Below are 20,770 nucleotides of genomic sequence, written 5' to 3' on the forward strand. Positions count from 1 at the left end.
GATTTACACACAACAGCACACTCCAGGGAAGGGACTGAGGGAGATGCATGGGGTATTGCAATCAGGCATAGCAGTGGCCAGACCTTGGGTTGAGAGGCGGCCGTGTGGGCCGCCTGCAGGAGGGCCACGGGGTCCTGATCCAACTGTGTCTGGAAGAGGGCAGGAAGAGTTGGGTTTAATCAAGGTCAGAGGTCAACTTCGAAGTTCATACTGCATGCTGAAACATGCCAACAGCCATGTAACAAGTATCTTCTGTGAATTTGGCTAGAGTGTAGCATAACACATGCAGATGAAGAAAACAACTGACACCCACACGTTTGCTGTGAGAAAAAAAAATGGGGGGAAAAATTCTAATCCTTCTAGCTTTACCAGTCTAAGTGACTAAGTCCAGCAGAGCCCGTCTGTGTGGGACTGCTTAGGTCATATTACTGGGACTTCCAGCACTGCTGCACGGACATAGGGAAATAATTCAGTCTGTAACAACATGGTGGGGGAATGAGTAAGGGGTGCAGGCAGAACCCCAGGTGGGTGAGACAGAGGTAGGGATGGCGGGGTCAGTTAAGGAGAGCAGGCTTACACCCCAACACGAGACACAAGCACACAGTCCAGCCAGGCCTTGTGTGAGGGCGGTGGGTGAGTGGCCAGCCTGGGGAGCGGTGTGACAGGGGACAGACAGTACCTATGAGGAGACCACCGGATAGCCACGGCCACGAGGACCGCAGCAAACAGCGTAGCAACACACAGAGGGGAGGGATGAAGAGACGAGACAGCAGAAGATGGGAAGGAGGAGCCAGGAGATGAGAGGAAAGGGTGATATTAAAAACAGATCACAGAGGGGTTTTTAGAGTGGATGTGACAGCTGTGATCTGGGATCAACGGTTCAGTCTCAATCCAACATCAAAGAACACAATATCCTCACCAAGTGGATAAAAACAGACTTGGACTTCAAGGGAAATGAACACCCCTTTGTCAGAAAGTGAATGTCAAAAGGACAGAATACAAATGTAAGGACATAGATGTGTGAATCCGGCAAATGAGGACATGACTGAGTAATGATATTGCCTGTTGAGAAAACAGAAGGGACAAAGAAAGGGAGAGAGAGAGAGAGAGGAGAGGAATAGTCTCTGTACATATGTGAAGCAGGGTTCAAAAGTCAGCCACTGGAAAGCTGTGTGTGCCATGTCATATCAAAATAATGAAAATTTTCTCACTTGACTAAAATCTATATTGTAACTGTACAAACATGTTGTAATTAGTTAGTTATAGCACTACATTATATTAAGTTTGAGTGTGAAAACCCAGCTGTGAAGTCACACCAAAGCCTCCTCCCAGACAGAGAGATAGTACCACACGGGACCTCCATTCCATGAACCCTTATCCATATGACTTAGCCATGATGATAGGAGACCATATGACTAAAACTGACAGACTCTGATCTCTAAGCTGATGAGACATAAAATGGATGCTGCTAGTCGGGGTTCACATTACAGCGCCACAGGGCACTGCATAATTCAAACCCTGCTGCTAGTGGTCAACACCAGATTGGGTCCACATGCGACAGTGCACCTGTCCCCATGCGGGAGCACAGCAGGGTGGCACGGACCCATGGCAGGGTAAAATTTGGTAATAGTACAGCAGGGTGGCACGGACCCATGGCAGGGTAAGATTGGGTAATAGCACAGCAGGGTGGCATGGACCCATGGCAGGGTAAGATTGGGTAATAGCACAGCAGAGCAGGCAGACACACAGGCTGAAAGAGAGAGGTGAAGTTACAGTAGAGCCAGCTCCGGTGAGGATCTTTCTCAGACGCCTGTGGTTCTCGTCTGTAGGGACCAGCTCTGGAACCTACAGGAGGTCACACCACCAACACCGGTGAATCCTCACCCAGCCACTCCAGAGTCTATTGTTGCCATGGTACTAAAGGTTTGTTATGCATGTTGGGGACCCCTTGTATATGTAATTTCCTTTGGCCAATCCTAGGTCATTTACTGTACTGTGATCCATCTAATGTCAATTTTGAATCATAATGTAGGCTAAGTCAACCAAGCCTACATTAAAAATATTTTTTAAATACTGTAATTTACCATTGCACAGCATATTCTAAAATCTACAACACCCAGGCAATCAGAAGCATACCAGCTGCAGGACACACACCTGTTCTCTGGTGCCCTGAGGCTGGGACTGAGCACTCACAGAGGAGGGCTCCCCAGCAGGGGCGGCAGAGGGACCAGAAGCTGCCTTCACCTTTATATAACACACACACACACACACACACACACACACACACACACACACACACACACACACACACACACACACACACACACACACACACACACACACACACACACACACACACACACACACACAGGAGAGTCAGTGACCTCTAACATAAGGTCTTCCACACACCATGCTCCTGATAAGTACAACACACTCAATCCCGTCATGCTCAAATCCTATAAAACACACAGCGTTCCTCAAGCCCATTCCAGTTTAAACAAAATCCTCATATTTTGGACAAGGATCTTCCCAACATTTTGGTACATTATTCTCTACAATGTTCAATGGTTATTCTTCATTAATAAGGCTGCCATCAGTTGTCCTCCGTGGTCTAGTGTTAGGCCAGTCTGGATAGTGTTCCCAGGGAGTTCCCCAGAGCCTGGTGAAAATGAGTAATGGCTCAGTGCCTCAGACCAGCCTGGCTCTCTGTGGACCAGCCATGACCAGACCCTTATACCTACTGATGAGGCTGAGGTAGGAAATACTACCTTTTATTGAATTTTTTTACCTTTTCTCACTGCAGGAAGACTACGGTTTGAAGTAAATGAGCCAGTTAGTAGCCAGTTAGCACTTTGCTGATGCAAATGAATGAAGCAGCAGTTTCTACCATTGCAGCAAGACAAGAGAGATCCTGTGGAGAGACATACACTACATGACCAAAAGTTTGTGGACAGCTGCTCGTCGAACATCTCATTCCAAAATCATGTGCATTAATGTGGAGTTAGTCCCGCCTTTGCTGCTATAACATTTTCCGCTGTTCTGGGAAGGTTTTCCACTAGATGTTGGAACATTGCTGTGGGGACTTGCTTCCATTCAGGCACAAGAGCATTAGTGAGGTCAGGCACTGATGTTGGGCGATTAGGCCTGGCTCACAGTCGGTGCTCCAATTCATCCCATAGGTGTTCGATGGGGTTAAGGTCAGGGCTCTGTGCAGGCCAGTTAAGTTCTTCCACACCGATCTCAGCACACCATTTCTGTATGGACCTCGCTTTGTGCATGGGGGCATTGTCATGCTGAAACAGGAAAGGGCCTTCACCAAATTGTTGCCACAAAGTTGGAAGCACAGAATTGTCTCGAATGTCGTTGTATGCTGTAGACATAAGATTTCCATTCACTCGAACTAAAGGGCCTAACCCGAACCATGAAAAACAGCCCCGCACCATTAATCTTCCTCCACCAAACTGTACAGTTGGCACCAGGCATTGGAGCAGGTAGCGTTCTCCTGGCATCCACCAAACCCAGACTCGTCCGTCTGGCTGACAAATGGTAAAGTGTGATGCATCACTCAAGAGAACGCGTTTCCACTGCTCCAGAGTCCAATGACCGCGAGCTTTACACCACTCTAGCCAACGCTTGGCATTACGCATGGTGATCTAAGGCTTGTGTGCTGCTGCTCGGCCATGGAACCCCATTTCTTGAAGCTCCAGACGAACAATTATTGTACTGAAGTTACTTCCAGAGACAGTTTGGAACTCGGTAGTGAGTATTGCAATTGAGGACAGGTGGTTTTTACGCGCTACACACTTCAGCACTCGGCGGTCCCGTTCTGTGAGCTTGTATGGCCTACCACTTCGCGGCTGAGCCGTTGTTGCTCCTAGACGTTTCCACTTCACAGTTGACAGGGGCAGCCAATGTTTGTCTATGGAGATTGCATGGCGGTGTGCTCGATTTTATACTCCTGTCAGAAAACAGGTGTGGCTGAAATAGCCGAATCCACTCATTTGAAGGGGTGTCCACAAACTTTTCTATATATAGTCTATGATCCTTATCCACTCAGCATATTGTGAAAAGTCAAATCCATAGGCATAATTATTAATTGTGTTAATTTCACACACAGAATGGGTTAATAGGTGTTCAGTGCACACATCAGAACCGCATGCGCCATTGAATTATGTAATACTCTCTTTAGGCAGGCATTTTGAGGGCACGCACTCTGTACCTCTGGTTTCTTTAAAGCCCATGAGCGAGGGGCAGGGACGAACCCTGGAGGAGGGGCAAGAGGGTCGGATTTCGGGGCAGGGATAAAACCTGGGGGCCGGGCAAGGGGATTTTGTCTTGGGGCAGGAATGAAGCCTGGAGGAGGGGCAAAAAGGTTGTTTTTTGGCACAGGGGCAGGGATGAAACCTGGAGGGGGGGCAAGGGGGTTGGCTTTGGTTTTGGGTGCAGGGATGAAGCCTGGAGGAGGGGCGAGGGGGTTGGCTTTCGGTGCGGGTGTGGGTATGAACCCTGTTGGAGGAATGGTGGGGTTTGATTTGGGGGGAGCTGGGGTGGGGGGAGCTGGGGTGGGGGGAGCTGGGGTGGGGGGAGCAGGAGTGGACACGGAGGTGGACGGGGCCTCATCTTCTTTAACTGCTGGAGGCTCCTGGCTCTCTACCTCCTTCTCTTCCTCCTGTTCCTTCTCCTCCTCTTTATCCTCCTTGCGGTCTTGAGTACGGGTGCGAGGCCGGTGATCCTTGGTCCTCCCTCGGCCCATCAGGCTGGCCAGACCCATGGAGATGTCATCCTTCTCATCCTTTTTGCCGGAGAGGGGAGCAGTCTTGGGTACAGATGTGGCTATAGGGGCAGCTTTAGGAGGCTCTGTGCTGGGGGCCTGAGGCTGCTCCTCCACCCCAGGCACTACCCTCCTCACCACCCTCCTAATAACCTTCACCACCTTCTTCCGATTGGGACCCTGGTCCTCTGTGCTCTCCTGCCTGGAGGAGGAGGCAGCTGGTGGGTCAGGGCCTCCCATGACACTGTCACTCCTGGTTGTGTCGCTGGTTGATGATGTTAACGGCTGTGGGTCACCACTTGTTTCTGTTTCAGCTTCCTCACCATCAGACTACACACACACACACACACACACAGGTATAGGTAAGGAGGAGCCAATATCAGAGATGCTGTATAGAAGACCCAAAGCTGTAGAGTTGTGTTTCATAAACTAAACACCATAATTTTTCACTGGCCAATGCCCATGCCATTGTTATGTTATTTAGAGTGGCTGTTTGCCATCCCGTAGTCTTCTTTACCAAGCATCTGTCTAGTCTACAGGAAGGACAGCTGTGTCAAACATCCACCAGCACACAAACTACATGTTCAACTTGTTGGATGTGAGTAATATACACATCAATGTTTCTACTTTTTCATATTTCCTTTCGCTACACAGAGCTATAATACCTCAGATCACAAACCATGACTGGAAGAATTTCTTTCTCACAGACTGTCAACATCAGATTAAATGTGGTTTGCTTTGGCTTATACAGGTCCCCCATTGCAAAGACCTCTTTCAGATGGAATCTGTGGAGGACTGTCTCACTGATTGCCCAGGATTAATCTTCCTGTACTGTTCATTACTCTGTGACTACATCAAGGCCTACAGATGACACCTCTACTGCATGGCAATATGGTGCTATATTGAATAACCAACTAACGGCTGAAGAGATGACAGCCTTGTGAAAAACCCATCTAACACCCTGAAAACCATGAGAGTCAATGACATGGGTGAAGAGAGACTGCCACTTGGCTGAGAGAAGAGATCTTCAAGGGTCCTACTTCTAGATTGTTAGATGCTACTATTAAAAAGCACACAGGGACGTTACACTTACATCTGAGGCTGGCTTGGTTTCAACTTCAACCTACAAGAGAGGAGGGTCAAGAGAGGCCGATCAAACCCGGAACTAAAGCTCACTCATACAAGAACAACATGCACATCTCTACCACGAACATCCTTCCTCTGTCCACAGAGAAGACAATCTTCCTCTCCAGCCTAAAGCTCAGATGACAACAGTAAATGTGCAGGAATCTGCTAAAGGTGCAAACACATAAAGGTAAAACAAGACTTCCCTTTTGCCGCCAGAATGAAAAGCGTGAACTGTAAGCCATGGTAGCAGCCCAGAAGTCATGGGCTGAACCGGGAGAGTGGAGGTGAGGGGAAGGAGGGAGGGAGATGAAGAGTGTAAGGTAGAGATAGACAGACAGAGAGTAGAAAGAGAGGATATGAGGATGGGCTGATGAGAGTGAGTGAGTGTGTTTCGGGGTGGACGGTAGGTAGGGGGACGAGGACTGGTGTCTTTCTTCACACTAGCTACTACCAACAGGGCAGTAGGACCATGTAGGCTGAGGCAGCACTGAGGACAGAAGACATGAAGAACAGGATGAAATGTTTACATACATTACGTGCAGACAGTAGAGACAATTTACCTCAGGGAGACAGGACATCAGTTCACAATCACACTGGATCTATTTCTATGGAAATAGATCAATCTTTTGCAAATGTTCTTATTTCTTCTAAAAAGTATTTCAATATCAATAGAATGACAACTACATTCATCATTATATATTCTCCTCCGCTTTTATTTGACTACAGTATATCATATATTTGACATACGGGAGTAGTGCAATGTTGTGAATGCTGCATTAGGTCTGCCTGTTATTAGAGTGTAAATGTCGGACATACCGGTGGTTTAATCTGCAGGCTAAGAGGGTCACTGACTTTATCACTGCCATATCAGACTCAGTTTATCAGGTGAAATCCTGTGGTTTCTCTATGTTGTTAGGAGAGTTAAGAGTTAACATGTCAGCGAAAGGTGATCACAGGAGAATCAATTGTCACCAGACCTCAGATTTCTGCGTCAGTAGTAACTGCCCCTAATGTAAATAATTTAGGATTTGCATGCATTAAAAAGCTTGGTTCCATATTGGGGAAAAAAGGGTACAGGCCAAAATAGAACCAAGCAAATAGTCATACACACACACAAACAACAGTTGTGGCTAGAATTTATATACCTACGGATGGAAGTGCGGCATAAATCGCAGGTTCGTAAGTTCTCCTAACCTGCTACAAAAGTAAATTCTGTCCGTCGCTGTATACCATCTAATCAAAACCACAAACATATGGATTTGTCTCATGTTGATGACATCACAAGAAGCAAACAAATGACAACATAGAAGTGTAACTGACATGGACACCGCACCTAGGAGGCACTAAACAGATCTGTGGTCCTGGCTATCCTTCGTAAACAAGCTACCAGGTCAACCTCTCAAGGCTAAATACATTAGGAGTATTACATAGTCTCCAATATTGTGTCTCCATCTCCAATATTGTTCCATTCAGATTTACCTTTCAGTTATAGGCAAGAACACTGCCAACTGTCATCTCAGCCCAAAACAAGCTCAAAACTGTGGTACATGACAGCCACGGACTGTGCAGTACAGAAGGTAGGCACGCTGGGCATTCTCTATAAGCAGCAGGGCTGAAATGAGTGGCGCAGCAACGTGTTTCACTATCCTGACCTAGCTTTCATCAGACAGCTTCCACTCCTATTAATAGTTACCAGCAGCAGAGGAGGCCATTCTGAGACGCAACTAGAGCCCTACTGCTCATGGTACAGCAGACAGACACACTCCGAAAGGAACACACTACCAGGCCCATACAGAGTCTGGACCACTCTTCTGTTACCTTGTGTCGTCTGGAGGCCCGATCAGTTTTGTCTCCCTCACCGGATCAGGGAAGAATTGGACATGGGTTTGAGGAGAACGCGGTTGCTAGCCCTGGTAGAGGAGGAGGTTGAGTAGAACCACAGGAGTTGAAATCGTCACAGCTAGCACTGCAGGCAGGGCTGGGTTAGGGATCTGTCGTAACGCGATAGGACCCTGGGTGGAACGCTGGGAGGGCGGGGAGGGGGACAGACGGAAGGAGGACAGCTGCTGTGATACAGAGGAGGCTATAAATAGCAGCACACAACAAGCACCATACCACTACCATGCCAACCCCCTCTCTCATCTCCTGTAGTGTGTGCCCCACCCAGCAGAATGAAAGGGACAGAGAGTTTAGGTCTTCTCTGTCCCTCTCAGGCCCAAATCACTGACCCTCCCTACCTCTCCTTGTCCAGTCTTAGCTAAGCCTGTGTAGGCATGCCAGAGTAAACCTGGAGGGGCATGGGAAAGTCTAATCCCTCCGTCCTTTAGAGCCACACACAGAAGTAGGTTAAAGACTTTGAACTACATTCATGATGTGTCAAACCAACACAGGACCTTCATGCGTTAAGGCCATAACAACACAGGACCTTCATGCGTTAAGGCCATAACAACACAGGACCTTCATGCGTTAAGGCCATAAACACAGGTACAAGCACAAATCATTAATGCCAATGACTGAAAAGATGTAAAGCGCATCTAGATTTAGAATCACCGGTTATTTTCTCCAAATGATGTTTACAGCATATAAAGGCATCAGAAAAGTAGGCATGCTGATCAGTATCTTTTAGGCTCAGAGAGTGCACAGACTACCACTAGAGGGACATTACTTTTCTCTTTGTTCACCGAGTTTCACTTTGTGTCCTACACCACAAGAGGGAGCTATAAGCCTTACAACATTTAGTTCTGCTTTTCAATTCTAGGAAGGTATCAATTAATCATTCTACTGCCCTATATTCAACATTCATATGAATTGTCCTTTTACCAGAATTGGAGAAGAAAAAATACAACAAGACACATTGATAACAGTACGTATTTAGCCTGTAGCTGAGAAAAAAAATCCATTGTGGGAAAACCGGTGTGACATAACATGTGGTCTGGGCCTGGCCTGGAGGGAGAGCACAGCATTCAGCTGCTGATTGGGTGTGGTGAGCAGGGGGAGTGGCTGCAGGAGGACAACATGAAACTGCAGGCGGTGCAGCCGGCCTGTGCTAGACCAGGCTGGTGGAATCCAATTTATCTGCTCCATCTAACACAGCCCAGCCGGTTAATCCTTCCTTCCCCACAGTGTGTGTGTGTGTGTGTGTGTGTGTGTGTGTGTGTGTGTGTGTGTGTGTGTGTGTGTGTGTGTGTGTGTGTGTGTGTGTGTGTGTGTGTGTGTGTGTGTGTGTGTGTGTGTGTGTGTGTGTGTGTGTATGTATATATGTATGTGTGGCTGAGTGTCTGTCTATACATGTTAAACACTGATCAAAGATTACTGGCCTCCAACTCCACACACAGCTCTGATTCTGACCCAGTTCAAACTGCGGCTGGACCTATAGGATTTATGTGATTCTGTCATGAACATGACCTAGATTATCCAGAATCACAGTAAATACACTAAATACAGACCTGATTACGGCACACTTATAGAAAGTAGGCCAAGAGTTAGCATCAAAAAACGTACCGATGGGGAGTAGCTTATAAACAACCTGCTACAGCTCTGTTAGAAAGGCTGACAAATGATTTAAGAGGAAGTGATTATCAAGCTCAATTAGCGAGGTGAAAATGAGCTTTTAGAGGTAAGACAATAACATGGCAAATTGCTATTGTATTCAGCTGGGGAAAATAGAGTAATTTACAGGAGGAGGTGAAGGTGGACAGGAGGTGAATTACACTTCAACACGTGGAAACTGCCTCATCATCATTTGGGAGAGAAAAGTGTGTGTGGAAGCTGAAGGGAAATGGCAGCAGACAGAGAGCAGGTCTATGTAGGATGACACAGACTGTGAGGAGAGTGAAGAACACTGCCAACAGGCTATCAGGCTATGGTCTGAGACATGTGAGGATACAAGAGGCACACCACCACACTGTCCCTAATGACCCCATTGTGTCCCCTTCAGCCTGCCTCTCAGGGCACTGCACAACACCCATCACAAACACACACACTCCGCAGTCCACACACATACTAACAAACACACACACTCCGCAGTCCACACGCATACTAACACACACACACACTCCGCAGTCCACACACATACTAACAAACACACACACACACGCCGCAGTCCACACGCATACTAACAAACACACACACACACTCCGCAGTCCACACGCATACTAACAAACACACACACTCCGCAGTCCACACGCATACTAACAAACACACACACGCCACAGTCCACACGCATACTAACACACACACACACTCCGCAGTCCACACGCATACTAACAAACACACACACTCCGCAGTCCACACACATACTAACAAACACACACACTCCGCAGTCCACACACATACTAACAAACACACACACGCCGCAGTCCACACGCATACTAACAAACACACACACGCCGCAGTCCACACGCATACTAACAAACACACACACGCCGCAGTCCACACGCATACTAACAAACACACACACGCCGCAGTCCACACGCATACTAACAAACACACACACACACGCCGCAGTCCACACGCATACTAACAAACACACACACGCCGCAGTCCACACGCATACTAACAAACTCCGCAGTCCACACGCATACTAACACACACACACACTCCGCAGTCCACACGCATACTAACACAAACACACACACTCCGCAGTCCACACGCATACTAACACAAACACACACACCAACTCTGAAAAGTCACAGGCAGGCAGAGGGGCAAGGCCAGGCTTATTATTTCCGCCACACTGTGGGCACCATTCAGCCCCCAGACAGAGAGACTGACGGCATGGGCACAAATAGCAGCATGGAGCCATTCACTGGGTTGAATAGAGGGGTGAGCATGGAGTAGAGAAGAGAGGGAGAGGGGGCAGAGAGACCCACACACAGGGAGTCAGGAAACAGAACAGATTCGTTCCAATGTGAACTCCACTAGGGGTGTGACTGGCTGATAAAGTCAATCAAAACACCACATATCACTCTACACCGATAAAAGCGTTTCGGGGCAATAACAATAGGTTAAGCCCATTCCAGACATAAAACACACAGTGATGATTAAGCGCAATGGCAGCTGCTATTAGAAACCTGAAAAGCTGAGGGTGTGTCTGTTTAAGTGCTGATGTCCAAACACAGCAGGAGGAGGAAGACTATGTCAATGAAATTCCTCAACACACCCACTTTGCAGATGCAACCACATTCAGAATGTTCATTCAGAATGATTTCCTATCAGAGATATTAAACTACAAAAAAAGCATTCCCTTCCTGGTCTAAACTGGCTTGCCTATGTGAGAGCTTGACTGGCTACAGTGGTAGGAGTCATGATTATATATATATATATTTTGTTAACTTTTATTTATTCCGGGGAGCCCAATTGAGACCATGGTCTCATTCTCAAAGGCGCCCTGAGAACAAACAATTCGCCCCCCCCTGTAAACCTGACAGCTTTATTAGTAGCCACAGTAGCCCAGCCCATCTAATCCCAGTGTCTGTAGTGGACTAATGCTGAGTGTTTACTGTGAGAGCATTGCCTCACTGCCTCACTGTGACTGGGGAGGATGTCATTGAACTGGGCTGCTGCTTGGGCGGGAGATTAAGACGATTTACTCATTTCCTAATGACAAAAGCTTGTCTGCAGCTAGGCAGGACATATGCCTGAGATAAAGTTATTAAGTCCACTCATTTTCCACTACTTATAAGTGGGGCTGGGGTAACGGTACTAACTGGGGCTAAAAAGCTTTTGGGAGTCATTCCACCTCAAAAAAAGCACAAGAGGATTTTGACACTAACCAATCTCCGATTGATGTAGGAACAGATCCAATTTGCATTACTGAAGCATTCTTTTGCTGAAATAGTATTTGATCTCTGAGAAATTAAGCTGATTGGTTGCACCCAAATTGGCTATTTTAATTTATATGATTAATATAATATTCAGTAAATATAGTACATCCCATTTGGAACTTAATTCTTCCTAACAGTGAGTAAGACATGAGGAATCCAATAAAATGATCAAAAGCCAGCCCCGGACCCCACACATAATGTATTTTCATCATGAGCAAAAGCTCAAGGTTTTCTACCCAAAGTTGCAAAGAAAATGATGTGATTCATTTAATAAACCAGCAAAATTGACAAAAGGGTGTGGTGAAAGTAGAAGGAACCGCGGCATCTAGTGGGCAAAACCTGGTACTTTCACACTAATTTATGGTAAATAATGCAAGCAACTTCAAATGGCTAATTTCTCTAAACAGGGGGGGGGGGCATCACCAGATTCACAGGGAACACATTACAAAATGGTGAACAAGTCATACTCGAAGCCGCAGCTCCATACTACTTGTAAAACAGAGAACTGATACTTTCTACTGGTTGTGGAGGTGGGATTGGCATGTGATGTGGGAGGTCCATGGTTGCCTTTTGACCATATTATTGGATTCCTCATGGCTTACTCAGTGGTAGGAAGAAGTTTGGTCCAAATCAGGATGTTGGGTACAATAATTTGTGGAATATAATGTGAATGCTGTAAATGAAAAGGGCCAATTTCAAGCAAATCAATTAGCTTTATTCTCAGAGATCAAATAACATTTAAACAAAATAATGTTTCAGGAATCCTAATCTTATCTGTCTTTAACTACAGAAATTATTTCAGAACAATCTGAGATGGTGGGTGTCATGGCTTGTTGAAATGATATGGAATGACCCTGGGAGCTGGTCTGAGATGGTGGGTGTCATGGGTTGCTGAAATTATATGGAATGACCCTGGGAGCTGGTCTGAGATGGTGGGTGTCATGGGTTGCTGAAATTATATGGAATGACCCTGGGAGCTGGTCTGAGATGGTGGGTGTCATGGGTTGCTGAAATTATATGGAATGACCCTGGGAGCTGGTCTGAGATGGTGGGTGTCATGGCTTGCTGAAATGATATGGAATGACCCTGGGAGCTGGTCTGAGATGGTGGGTGTCATGGCTTGCTGAAATGATATGGAATGACCCTGGGAGCTGGTCTGAGAGGAGAGGAGTGGGGAAGCCAGGCGGTGATGTCAGAGCTCCTGCATATGTCCAAGGTGGACCAGTGTAATGGATCACTGGCTAAACTAATCAACCCCTGTTGAAACAACTGACTCTCTGTAGTGAGAACATCATGGGATAATTTGAGGACCTGGCACTTGAAAAGAACCAGACTGTTTCTGTGTGCTGCTCATAGCCACATACAGCTGCCACAGCAGCCTTTCAAATATCATTTTTAGTCTACAGTACATTTTGTTGGCAGGTTAGACGGGGGGCTCCACTACTACACTGTGCATCTCAAATCAAATCACAGTTTATTTGTCACGTGCGCTGAATACAACAGGCGTAGGTAGACCTTACAGTGAAATGCTTACATTTACATTTACATTTAAGTCATTTAGCAGACGCTCTTATCCAGAGCGACTTACAAATTGGTGCATTCACCTTATGATATCCAGTGGAACAACCACTTTACAATAGTGCATCTAACGCTTTTAAGGGGGGGGGGGGGTTAGAAGGATTACTTTATCCTATCCTAGGTATGATATAGATATGCTAGATATGCATATCTATGTAGATATGTAGATATGCTGAACTTCGGGTTTATTTTTGCTTTTTTAAATAACTAATTGACCAACAAGTTCAATTATTGTAATTCCATTTAGTTAGTTTTTTCCCCCGTGAGCTCAACACATAATTTCTCTACAAGCATGAACTGTGGAACATTGTAGGAAGGTGTAGTTAACAGGCCATTCGTTATATCGATTAAGCGCAGAAAATATGGCAATTAACGCCAATGACCACAATCCATTGCTCCTACAGCTGCCTTTTGTGAGGGAATTCTATTACGCTAACCCAGGTTGAACCGGGCAATGGCCCATCACGTCATCGGGCCAACGCGTGGCAGGAGGAGCGCCCTTCTCAAATCAAACAGTAACGGTGATGTTGTCAAATAGGCAGCATGGTGCACCTATTTTCCACAAAATAAATATTAGAATGTTCTAGTTTTCGTTGGGGAGGCAGGTAAAGCGTTTATCAAAATGAATTACTTTTGCATGTGAAAACACAGAATCAAACTCATTACTACAAGTGCTTAATAATTACATCACTTTCGTTTTGAACAGACTTTTCCATCGGCAAAAACGGGCACTTTGCTCACATCCAGAAGGCAAACTGATTCCAAAACTAATGCAATCAACACTAGCCCGGTTCACCCTGGGCATTATATCAAATCCCCTCAGTATCCTTCTGTTAAAGTACCTGTCCAGTGAAAATCTCACTTAAATGTTCATATTCCGTTAACTCACAACCAAATAATGTTGTTGAAAAAATTAAGAAGCTCTACCTCAGACTTGTATCAGTCACGTTTGTAACCGTTACGGAGACCACTTGCAAACGTAGTTAGGTTTTTAAAAGACAAAATACGTGCATTTTATTTAAATAAATTAGGTAATAAAAGTATTATGGTTTATTTTCTATACATTTTTGTTTAGCATTTAGTCATCCCCTCCACATCCATCCCTGGCTGGGTAAAGTAACAGAAGAATGTTGGATACCACTGTCCATCCTAACCTGCTACGAAAAGTAACTTCCGGTCGTACCTATATCGAATTGGCAAATCCCATGTCAATGGGCTCCTTGTAGGGCGGAGGTGTAAATGCATGAATCACGACCCAGTCCCAGTGGCAGGCTACATTGTTTCTTTTTAAAGTGCACCATCAACGCACTTCGTAGATCGAATGTAGACCTATCGAGGTGCACATCTTGTCGAATAGTGCAAAAAAGGTATTAGGTGAACAATAGGTAAGTAAAGAAATAAGACAACTGTAAAAAGACAGGCTATATACAGCAGCGAGGCTACATACAGACACCAGTTAGTCAGGCTGATTGAGGTAGTATGTACATGTAGATATGGTTAAAGTGACTATGCATATATGATGAACAGAGAGTAGCAGTAGGGGTTGGCAGGTGGTGGGTGGCGGGACACAATGCAGATAGCCCAGTTAGCCAATGTGCGGGAGCACTGGTTGGTCGGTCCAATTGAGGTAGTACGTACATGAATGTATAGTTAAAGTTAAAGTGACTATGCATATATATCTCAGGAGCCAAGTTGAAGTACAGGAAGTTAAGACTGGTTCCCTTTTCAGTCAATTACCTCACAAGAAAACTCTTGAGCAAACTGGAATTTGACCTGTGCACACAGAAATAGGGGTTGACAGTAAAACAGGATCATTTCATGTTTCTGTGTGGCTGAGTCAGTAAACAGCGAATCGGTGAGTCAGAATGAGTGAGTTGTCTGGAGTTACAAACGCACGTACACAAACACACATGTACACAATAACCAGGTGTGTCTTGCTGTGCCACAGAGTGAGATAGGAATGTCAGTCTGAGGAGCATGTTGGTCCTAGTGGTATAGACAGGCATACCAGTCTCCACGGGGGGGCTAAAGGGGCTTAGCCCCTCAGTCAGCATAATGGTCAGAGCACACCGTGGTGTGTGTAGGGGGGCTATGGAAAACCACTGGGCAGTTAGGTATGACTTCTTCGGGTTTCCATAAAAAAAACGGGGAGAAAAAAACACTTCTCATCTCTGTAGTAGGTCAAGTAAATAACATGATACGCCTCTGCCTGTAATATTTGATTTATAAGGGCGGGGTTAAATTTACCAGTCGGGCCCTGGTGAGGACACTGTGTTGGGAGGCCTAACTGTCTCACTTCTACAGAAGTGTCTGCCCTATGATGGGGTGTGTGAGGATTTCATACCGACATTGACTGACACTGAATTAATTATGACCGAGCTCTCTCCGGAGCCTGAAGAAGAGAGGGTGTTCTCCGACCCTTTCCCCAGGCTTGGAGAGAAAATGACTGCATCGCAAAATGTTCCTGGGTGTGGCACGGAAGTTGTGTCAATGCTGGGGAGGTCTAGAGACAACCCCAGTGTCCACTGTGCATCGTTCGGGAGAGAATGCTCCATTACCTGCATCAGCTAAGGCCCATGCAGGGAAGTTTGTGCCCCTGCATCGCCAAAAGGTTACTGGATAGTGTTTAGGGACTGGGCAAAGTGTTCATCTACCTTGAGGCAACTGCTATGATCCTTTATTTTCTCTACCAATCTACATGGACATATGTTTGTCAATATGTACCGTGTACTCATTTGGAATGTGCCGTTCTGTCTTGCGGTCACATGCCCATTAGTTTGGGTAGTGTATGTGTCTAAGGGGGGTGGTCAAAAATAGTGAACCGTAACGACTTCAGTTGAAGGGAAAATGACCACTGCTACATCCTGACAATGTTTATGAGGTTATTCCTTTTGTGTGAGGTACGTGCCTCGAGCATCATTTAAAATGTCGAGGCCAGAATAAGGGGAGGGATGTGTGGCAAACTGGAATTTGACCTGTGCACACAGAAATAGGTGTTGACAGCAAAAGAGTGTAATTTAATGTCTCCGTTTGGCTGAGTCAGTAATCAGCGAATCAGTGAGTCAGAATGAGTGAGTTGTCCGGAATGAAACACAAACGCACACACACACAAAATAACCAGGTGTGTCTTGTTGTGCCACAGAGTGAGATAGGAATGTCAGTCTGAAGAGCATGTTGGTCCTAGTGGTATAGACAGGCATACCAGTCTTCACGAGGGGGAAAAAGGGGCTTAGCCCCTCAGTTCAAACTTGTGCCCCCTCAGTTTTAGTTTTATGTCACGATATAAAAATAGCAAAAAAGTTCAAATGATTGGATGACAGATTGGCGGGAGAAAAGTCTATCTCCGCTGCACTGTGTCAGCATAATGGACAGAGAACGCCGCGGTGTGTAGGGGGGCTATGGAAAGCCACTGGGCAGTTAGGTATGACTCCTTTGGTTTTCCTTTATTTTTTACGGGGAAAAACACTTCTCATCTCTGTAGTAGGTAGTGTAAATAACGTGATACGCCTCCGCTTGTAAAATTAAATTTTAATCCATAAAAAAGGGCCAGTCGGAACCTGGTAAGGACACCGTGTTGGAGGCCGAACTGTCTCATTTCTGAGGTGACTAGTGGACTCAAAGGGAGAGAAAATGTAGTGGGTAGTTGAATCAAAGAGAGAGAAAGACAATAGTTAACAGTTTTGAACAAATTCATTTCTTTAAAAATGAAGAAGCAAGAGAGAGAAAGAGAGCTAGCTATATTTCGTTATATTTTTTCACTTTCACTTAGCTAGCAAATGCAGCTAGCCATTTTAGCCTACAAAAACACCCAGCTCAAACAGAAAGGGATGCTATGTTAGCTAGCTGGCTATGGCTATCCAACACTGGAATTCTTCCAAGTCAAAGTAAGCTTTTGGTTTTATTAATTGATTGCAACCAGGGCCTGTAGGTGTAACTGCTAAACTGCTTGCTGACTGTACACTGTACTGCATGATTGTAGCGTATTTAGTAACGCGTTAGTTCTAGTAGCTATGTTGACTATGACGTTAGATAATATGGTGACAACGATGTAGGCCATGTGTAGCGGTTAGCGGTTATAATATGAAGGTTTGGCTTGGAAAGGTTTTTTCACCAGGTCACAGACAGTTGATGTGCTGTGCACTGAAGTCCACAAGCCAAGGGAAAAATTATCATGCTGTTTTTATGGGGCTGCAATGAAAGTGAACTGTATTTGCGTGTCATCAGGGGTGGATTCATTCAGCCAATTCTGTTGAAAAAAAAAATCTTAAACGGAAGCAAAGGCAACAAAACGGAGATAAACATACCAGAATTTGTCCAATAGAAACTCTTGCTTGCAGCTGTTGGACAAATGATTACACTCTAGATCAGCTAGATGCAGGCAAGAGTGTGCAAGACGGTATTGAATATGTCAATGTCTGTCACCTTGATTACTCAAATTTCTCGACCTGCGCACCTAGCGTGTATTGTAAACGTTCACTCATAGGCTAGTTTGTAGCAACCTCATTATAGTTAAATTTTGAGTATCATGTAGTAGCCTAAACCTATTGATGTTACATTGAGCTGGGTGAATGAAATATGAATGACAGTCATCCAATATGCTGTAATAGAAATAAGGTCATGCTCATTAAAAAAAATTATCGTCCTCCCTCATCCTAAACGTCACCGACCGCCACTGCTACTGAGTAACTATCTGAAGGATCAGGGGACTCATTTATAAGCGTTGCATAAATGTAACAGTAAATATCTGCGTACGCCATTTCTGAAAAGACTGCGAACGCACAAAAAAATTGACATTTATCAACTTGACGCACGCCATACATACACGTTTCCCGGTGTAAATCAGACCTGTCGTAAAACTGTGCATGTGTGAGCGATCATTTACTCTGCCTGAAAAGGCCCATCATTCACCTTTTATGGTGACAATAACACCCTTATTTGCTGTATAGTTTGGAAGTATTGGAATTAGACCAAGACAGTATCTAAAGGAAATAGCAATGGTGAACTTGATCAAATGTCTTTGGAGGTATTGGCAGAATGTTGTTTTCTTTTGCAGTGACATTTGTGGTATCTGACCGTTTCTGAAAAAAATTGTTGTGGAACTGTAAACAGATCGTTTGAATGCAATAATGTTTTACATTCACTTTTTCCCTAACCTGAATATGCTGCCCTGCCTGCGAATTCTGAAACATTGTCTACTCGGAAAAAAACGTTACAATTAAATGAGAGATGTGCATGGCCATTTTTTTATGGCTACTACGGGAATCTAAACTCACGGCCAGAAAAGGTGCGGAATATATTCTGCAATGGTTATGTGATATGTATTATGTTGATAAATTAAATATTGTCTACACCGTTAAACTATGCTTCGGATCGCATAGAGCAAAATAGACAACTTGAAATAGCTTATCTATTTACTATTGTGAAGGGGGTCCAATTAAATGAGAGATCGGACAACTGGTAGTCTATCCTAACTTCTTGTATCACTATAGGCTATTTCGCAATTAGCCTATGAAACCATAACAGTCAGAAAAGGTAAGGAATTTATTCTGCAATGATCATGGAAATATATGCCTATTTCTATTTTAAAATGCAAACAGATTGTCTTTTTCTCACTAATGCCAAATTATTGCATCTTGTTATTATATTTATCTAGGCTACCAGTGTTTTTGATATGAATAAGAGTATCATCATATATTCCCCAAGTAGCACAAGGCTACTTCTGCTTTCTTGCAATGCAATAGTTCAACCACTAGAAACTGTGCGTACGCATGGTCTAAAGTTTGCAGCAGGATAAGCACACTCACATCAAATTCAGTTGTATAAATGCCAACTCCTGCATGAAAATACTAAAGCTGATCTACCCCCTAAAATATATATTTTAACATTTGCGTGAGAATCGTTTACAAAACAAGGTCACAGGTAGCCAGCCATCACAACTAATCAGAGATTAATTGACACTATCATCGGACATCTGCCAACTTGGTCAAAGCTAGCTAATTTATGCTAACCAACGTATAATAAGGAAAACAGAAGCCATTTACTACTGTGAGTTGTGGGTAAAATGCTGCATGATTATTTGCATCAAAGAGTGGCCATTTGTTTTGCACTACATTAACACAGCTGGCCAAACTGCCTGGCTGGTGCGCACCTGAATTAAAATGGTTCTCAGACCTAAACAAATGGTCCCCTAATGTGGTTTAAGCATGGTTGTGGAGATAGAAAAACAACAACATTGGATGTTCTATTTTTTTTTTTTTTATATTGAGGCTGTTCTGAGGGCAAAAGATTATGAAAATGAATATTAGGAAGGTGTTCCTAATGTTTTGTACACTCAGTATATTACAATATGATTGATATAGGCCTATAGCCTACTTTATTTATACTTTAATGCAGTCATCTCAGTTTCCATTTCAAAAATATTTTTATACAGTGCGTTCGGAAAGTATTCAGACCCCTTGACTTTTTCCACATTTTGTTAAGTTACAGTCTTATTCTACACACAATTCCCCATAATGACGAAGCAAAAACAGGTTATGACATTTTTTGCAAATATCACATTTACATAAGTATTCAGACCCTTTAATCAGTACTTTGTTGAAGCACCTTTGGCAGCGATTACAGCCTCGAGTCTTCTTGGGTATGATGCTACAAGCTTGGTACATCTGTATTTGGGGAGTTTCTTCCATTCTTCTCTGCAGATCCTCTCAAGCTCTGTCAGGTTGAATGGCGAGTGTTGCTGCACAGCTATTTTCAGGTCTCTCCAGAGATGTTCAATCTAGTTCAAGTCCGGGTTCCGGCTGGGCCACTCAATGACATTGAAACTTGTCCCGAAGCCACTCCTGTGTTGTCTTGGCTGTGTGCTTAGGGTCGTTGTCCTGTTGATAGGTGAACATTTGCCCCAGTCTGAGGTCCTGAGCACTCTGGAGCAGGTTTTCATCAAGGATCTCTCTGTACTTTGCTCTGTTCATTTTTCCCTCGATCCGGACTAGTCTCCCAGTCCCTGCCACTGAAAAACATCCCCACAGCATTTATATATGAATGTTTCTGCTCAGTGTTAGAGATCAATTGACACCCTTTACCAACGAGCATTGAGATGTATTTTAAACTGCAAAACCCTTACGCACCACTGCACTTTACATACCAGGGTTGGCTGGCCTTCTCTAGTCACTCGTAGGCTCAGTCACTCGTAGGCTTGCCTTTTAGGCTCGTAGGCTTGCCTTTTGGCAAACTCTTAGCGGGCTGTCATTTGCCTTTTACTAAGGAGTGGCTTCTGTCTGGCCACTACCATAAAGGCCTGATTGGTGGAGTGCTGCAGAGATGGTTGTCCTTCTGGAAGGTTCTCCCATGTCCACAGAGGAACTCTAGAACTCTGTCAGAGTGACCATCGGGTTCTTGGTCAACTCCCTGACCTAGGCCATTCTCTCACGATTTCTCAGTTTGGCCGGGCGGCCAGCTCTAGGAAGAGTCT

General features: G+C 44.9%; 1 protein-coding gene across 9 annotated transcripts in view; it reads right to left on the minus strand.

Moving 5' to 3' along the window:
• Positions 1 to 20,770, minus strand: part of LOC139537199 (unconventional myosin-XVIIIa-like) — a 110,120-nt gene that overhangs the window by 57,759 nt on the left and 31,591 nt on the right. For 5 of the 9 annotated variants that reach the window (XM_071338239.1, XM_071338246.1, XM_071338240.1 and 2 more), the window contains exon 3: positions 84 to 149. The exons of 2 other annotated variants lie outside the window; for them this stretch is intronic. In XM_071338239.1, coding sequence (XP_071194340.1) covers positions 84 to 149 — 66 coding nt within the window. Of the gene's footprint in view, positions 1 to 83; positions 150 to 1,773; positions 1,846 to 2,154; positions 2,245 to 4,219; positions 5,102 to 5,864; positions 6,034 to 20,770 lie in introns of those variants that run through there. 2 more of the 9 variants (XM_071338241.1, XM_071338247.1) reach the window with 2 other exon arrangements.

This window comes from Salvelinus alpinus, chromosome 13, assembly GCF_045679555.1.
Source record: "Salvelinus alpinus chromosome 13, SLU_Salpinus.1, whole genome shotgun sequence".
NCBI lineage: Eukaryota > Metazoa > Chordata > Actinopteri > Salmoniformes > Salmonidae > Salvelinus > Salvelinus alpinus.